Source organism: Gadus chalcogrammus, chromosome 22, assembly GCF_026213295.1.
Source record: "Gadus chalcogrammus isolate NIFS_2021 chromosome 22, NIFS_Gcha_1.0, whole genome shotgun sequence".
NCBI classification, from domain to species: Eukaryota; Metazoa; Chordata; class Actinopteri; order Gadiformes; family Gadidae; genus Gadus; species Gadus chalcogrammus.
In genome coordinates, this window is record NC_079433.1 from 5,798,667 (window position 1) to 5,804,666 (window position 6,000).

The following is a 6,000-nucleotide window of genomic DNA, read 5'->3' on the forward strand; positions in this document are numbered from 1 at the left end:
CTCTCTCTCCTTCACACACCCCGTGTCCTGCGTGTGCATCGAGTCACAGTCTTGATGCTTTGACCTCCCGTTGCCGAGCCCCTTGTCCAGCGGGAGGTCAGACCTGTTTGACCTCCAGCGCAGCAGAAAGAGGCTAAAGCTAGCCCAAGACGCCCATCCATATCGACTGGACCGCACGGCGCACAGCACTTAGCCTTGCCCCCGATGTCCCACGTAATCTTTTTCATTCCACTTTCGAAAACGGCAGTAATCGGCGTGCGGGGAGGACGACGTGCGAGTGGCTCGGCGGGAGGTTTTGAACCGGCGACGTGGCGGGCGGTTCGCCAGGTGGGAGGCGGAGCCACCGAGTGTTCAGCTCGCATCGTGAGGCTTCGTGGAGGGGACTAAGGAGACGTCCACCAAGGTTCACACTCATTGTTCACCCGAGACACGCATGCTGTTTCCACTGTTCGTGTGCAAACGCCACTCACACGTTTTGCTCATCTCAGACGACTACACGTTCCCGCTGAATATCACCTCTTTGTGTCTACTGGCCCAGCGCTCAACACCGCCCCGGCATTGTTATTCAATCAGAGCTTTTTTACGAGCGAGGAAACAGGCAGTTTATGATGTCCCAGGGTGCTTTATTACTAAATCGATGCCGTTGCAAATGCGACTCACGCAACGGTTCATTATATTTTCATTGGGACAATGTTTATTATTAGAGGCAACACAGCCGGGGAGGGGGGGACGCCAGGACGATTCACCCGTTGTGACTGATCGCGTCAATACAATTATTACCGGCATTAATCTGCCTGGAGCCACGGCGCGCACACACACAAACAAAGACACACACACACGCACGCACCAAGACACACACACACACACACACACACACACACACACACACACACACACACACACACACACACACACACACAGGGAGGGAGGTAGGCGTAATCGCAGACCTCCGATCTCAATGGTGCAACACCCCTTCAGACGAGCTGGGGAGCATCTGTTCACCGAGGTGGAGAAGGAACGACGCAGGGAGCCAGATGAGACGGATAGAGAACCAGGCTGAGACAGGGCATCTCCTCGTCTGTCGGCAGACCTTTAGAGCCCTGTGCTGCCGCTTGCTGCTGACTCATGGGCCCGGGGGGGGGGGGGGGGGAGTGAAGTGCAGGGGCCCTCACAGAAGCGTTGATGAGTTTCAACAAAGAGGATGGGGGAGGCTGGGGGGGGGCGGCCCGGCCAGGATTACTGTACAACCGCCTGTCAATTAGATGGCAGATACTTGAGCTTTGTGACTCACAAGCGAGCACACACACAAACACACACAAACACACACACACCAGAATTGTGAAACACTTGCTTGGTCAGAGTTAAGTGTGAGTATGTGTGAGGTGTGCATGTGCGCGTGTGCGTGTATGTGCTTGTGTGAGGGCTGATACCTCAGTGACACAGTAGCCAAGCTTGGCTGCTCTAACGGAGATGACATTACACAAGCGCACGCGCGCGCGCGCGCGCACGCACGCACGCGCGCACGCACGCACACACACACACACACACGCACACGCACACACACACACACACACACACACGGCTCAGAAGCACCACTCTGGCCCTCTCATTGTCAAGTGCACCGCTGGCGCGTTCCTCCACCAGCACCACCAGCAGAATTACATCTAAGACCCTCTCGGTGGGGGACGCGGGATTAGGGTTTCGCTTTGCTACAGTGCGGCGGGACCACCGTAAAAAAAACCCACGGGTGTGTGGAGACACCGGGGAGGCCTGGATCCTTGGCTCGGACGAGCTCCGTGCTTTCCAGCGGTCGGTCGCCGGCTGAGGCTCCAAGCCCATATCTGGCTCGCTGGGCGCTGCACTCCCGGCTGCACAGCCCTTGTTATGACAGGTCTGCGGAGGGGGAGTTGAGTGGAAGGGTGGGGGTCGACGCCAGCGCCGCAAACATGACGAAGGGTTTAGCCAGCGGCTAGACTCGGCCGCTTCCCACATCTGTTTGGATGGATGTATGGACGCAGAGGGTCGCAGGCACACATTCATGATCCGAGACACACACTCACACACACACACACACACACACACACGTCTGAGAGACACACAAATGGCCGAACACACACACCCTCATCTATCTCGGGTGACACAGTAAATGCTAGTCCCTCTGAACAAACAAACAGGGAGGGAGCGATGCCACATTGGCCCACTCCGCTGCAGTTCACCAGCTTCATTAGCTAAATGGAGCTCATTTACTGGCCAGTCCCGGGGTCATAGGGTCAATGGATACCAGGCCCTGGGGGTCACCCGGGGTCACAGAGGCGCAGGGAAAGTTTGGTTTGGTTGTCCGCCTCGACCGTTTTGAAAATAAAAAGGGAGTTGCAAGTTGTGCAAGGGCCAGAGAAAATACCAGAGTAACTCTGACCAGGGGAAAGTGTGGAGCCAGGTGATGCCAGATACAAAGGGAGGAAATATGGTAGGTAGAGAGAGAGAGAGAGAGAGAGACAGAGACAGAGAGAGACACACAGACAGACAGAGACAAAGAGAGAGACACACACAGACAGAGACAAAGACAGAGAGAGAGAGAGAGAAAGAGTGGCAACGAGAGAGACAAAGCGAAAAAGAGAGACTTGCAGTGAAGCCTGCAATTCAGAGAGAATGACCAATACACACATACACAAACACTGCATTCTAACATGAGCCCCAAAGCCTTTTCGGTTCCCCAATCTCACACACACATGGGGGGGCCCCCGCCATCTCAGAACTCCAGCAGCGTTCAAAACCCCCGAAGTGCCCCCTCCACCCCCCACCCAATTACAGCGGCCTTGTTCTGACCGCAGACCAATCAGAGCGAGGTCTGAAAGCGTCTATTAGGAATGTCATTTTTAACAGGACTCTGGGGGTAATTACAACCCCCGTCCCCTCTGCTGATCCCCTTAAGTGGAACAGAAACAATGAGGACAATTTACAGTCCCGCAGTCAATCAGCGGAGCGGCGCCACGGCGACAAGCGACCACGGGGACCCCAACCCGAGGAGAGAGAGACAAATGAAATCGGAATCAATTAAAGAGAGGGAGGAAAAAAACAAAACCCGTTTTTTTTTTTTTTTAGAGACAGCTTTTTCGAACGACACGAGTTGTGCGGTGTGTGAATGAAAAGGAGAAAAAAAACGAAGAAACGTCCGTTTCTCTGGCTGAGCTCAGAGTGGAGGCACCTTGACGAGTCGCCTTAAGAGAGCGCTCGCTCTATTAAGAGTGTCTCGCTCTCTGCATAACTTGACCTACTGACCCGCGACTGCATGGGCGAGCTGAGAGCCCTCGTGGAGATGTACTCTACATAAACAGCGTCTCATCCGGGACAGGGCTTGCCCTGTTTAGTCGTCGTTTTGTCTGCTTGGATGCCTTGCATGTGTTTACTGTGAGTGCCAAGCCCTGATGACTTAAAACAACTCCATTACCCTTGCTAAGAGGGTCACTCTTTCGTCATGTTTAAATAGCGTGATACGAGCTACATCTCGCAGTGAATTGTGCATTTGGGTCAGGGTGTCATCACACAGCGATCAAGTCATTACCTGGGTTCAACCAGGCCCGAACACCCCTCCACCACCACCGCTGCTGCTGCTGTGCCCAGTGCTGCCCCCTGCCTGTCCCCCTGGGCGTGACACCCGGAGGGTCTCCCAGAGGCAGACTGGCTGGCTGCCGCCCAGATGGCTCAGGGGATATAAACAGTTCAGCCGTGGGCCCGGACCACACATAAACATCAATCTGAGAACCAGCGCCAAACACTCACACACACACACACACACACACACACACAAGCTGTCTGTGAGGCTCGCTATTTATGCAAGTCTTGATAAGTAAGTGAGTGTTTCTGTGTGTGCGTGTTTGTCTATCGCAGTGTGTGTATGCGTCTATCAGAGTGTGTGTGTATCTATCAGAGTGTGTTTCTATCAGTGTGTGTGTCTATCGTAGTGTGTTTGTGTGCGTGTCTATCAGAGTGTGTTTGTTTGCATGTCTATCAGTGTTTTTTTTGTGTGTGTTTCCAGGTAACTCTGAATAAATACTTGTGTGATTAAGCGTCTGCGTGCTATCTGAACATCAAAGCGTGTGTGCGTATTTGTGCTCTCTAAATACCTGAGTGTGCACGTGATCGTGCTATCTCAATACCTTAGCGTGCATGTTTGCGTGCGTGTGTGTGCTATCTGAATACCTGAGCATGCACGTGTGTGTGCTTGCTATCCAAATACCTGAGCCAGAGCCCAGCCGGAGTGCCCAGCCGGAGTGCGTCCTCACCCTCCCAGACGCTAGCCGGTGTGGGAGGTGTGGCCCCACACCGTCCATCCTGCTGTTCTCCCTGACAGACGGACGGACACGGCCCCACACCGTCCGTCCTGCTGTTCTCCGTCTCCCTGACAGACGGACACGCTGCTCTGCCTCCCGTGTCGTTACTCCCCCGTTGCATCACATTAATAAATCCACCCCCCCCCCCCCCATCATCATAACAAATTAAAAATAATCCCCCCCCCCCCCCCCTCAGTCTTCCCATTACGCTTCCCGGCAACAACGGCCTGGCAAGCAAAACATCTCCCAGAAGAATTCACGTCAGTGCACATGTGACTGACGAGATGAAATACACACTTGCATGTGTGCAATGGTGTGTACACACACACACACACCTTTAACTGAGTGTGTGTGTGTGTGTGTGTGTGTGTGCTCTACACCGTGAGCTACGGAGGCGGGCGGGACGACGTGTGATTTCACAAGTCGCGTCGAGCCTCTTCCTCTGGCTCTCTAGCGGTTTCCGTGTTGCGCTTCGCCCTCCTTTGTGGCTCCTCTGGTGGTGAGAGAGGCCTTTATGTGGCTGTCAGAGTGACTGACAAATGGTAGGGCAGTGGGGGGGGGGGGGGGGGGCTTGCCCGATAAGATAAGCAAATATCATTTCAAGGTGTGAGAGGTGAGTGAGTGGGTGGGACGGAGGGAGCGCCGTGCGAGAGGCGGTGAGCAGGTGTAGATATATACGCGTGTGTGTGTGTGTGTGTGTGTGTGTGTGTGTGTGTGTGTGTGTGTGTGTGTGTGTGTGTGGGTTTCTTTTAGGTCTTCAGACTGAACTCACGACGTCCACAATAAAGGCAAGGGAGGAAGGAATGACGGGAGGGAGGAAAGGAGGGAGGAATGAAGGGAGGGAGGGAGGGAGGAACCGTCACAGTGCGGAGGGGCATCTCGTGTAGAGGATTGGGGGGGAGGGGGTCTGTCTCGCGTGTTGACAAAGGGGGTCCGAACAGGTTACGCGTAAACTAGAATCAACAGGGAAACGCATATACAGAATGTAAAGGTGGGGATGGAACACACACATACCCCCCCCCCCCTCACCCACGATACATTGCCTGACAGGAAATGAATTCTCTCCCGTACACACACACACATCATCCACCCACCAAACCGTCCACCCTCGGGGTCCGCGCTGACATTCTCCCCGCTCCCTCTCCCGGTGAGGGCGCTCTGGATGTGGGTCACATGCGAGGCCACGGGGATAAACACACTGCAAAGGCAGTCTGCGCCGCAAAATGTCATCGGCACAGCGTGCATGCAGACAGCAGCCGCACCCACACACACACACACACACACACTTGCCAGCTAGGGCTATAAATACAGTGGTCAAGCAGGGAGTAGCTGGGGTGGAAACGGAGCCCCGTGGAAAACCCATTGGTGGTGAGCTCGCCAAATTAGCGCTATAATTAGCATTAGCTTTAGCATTAGCCGCCGCGTTATGGGCAGAGCCTCTCTCCGGGTCCGGAGCGGTCGACGACTTGATCACGTCGGTTACAGAAGCCGAAACGGCAAAGGAATTAGCTTCATTAGCTGTGATGTGCTACGCCACACTGGGTGGAAGCCACGAGCGTGAAATCAATACGATCGGGGAGCTCGCTAGCGCACGGCCTCAGTGAACGCCGGCATTCCAGGCGGCGGGCGGCAGCCATCCAATCTCCTGCAGCCGAGGACACGGCGGACG

The 6,000-nt window shown here is 54.8% G+C and overlaps 1 protein-coding gene across 1 annotated transcript in view; it reads right to left on the bottom strand.

The window, feature by feature from the left end:
* Positions 1-4,331, bottom strand: part of LOC130376219 (protein Jumonji-like) — a 32,946-nt gene extending 28,615 nt beyond the window's left edge. The window contains 2 exon segments of the mRNA XM_056583440.1: positions 3,563-3,686; positions 4,284-4,331. Of these exon segments, the coding sequence (XP_056439415.1) occupies positions 3,563-3,686; positions 4,284-4,331 (172 nt within the window).
* Positions 4,332-6,000: the final 1,669 nt, after the last annotated feature.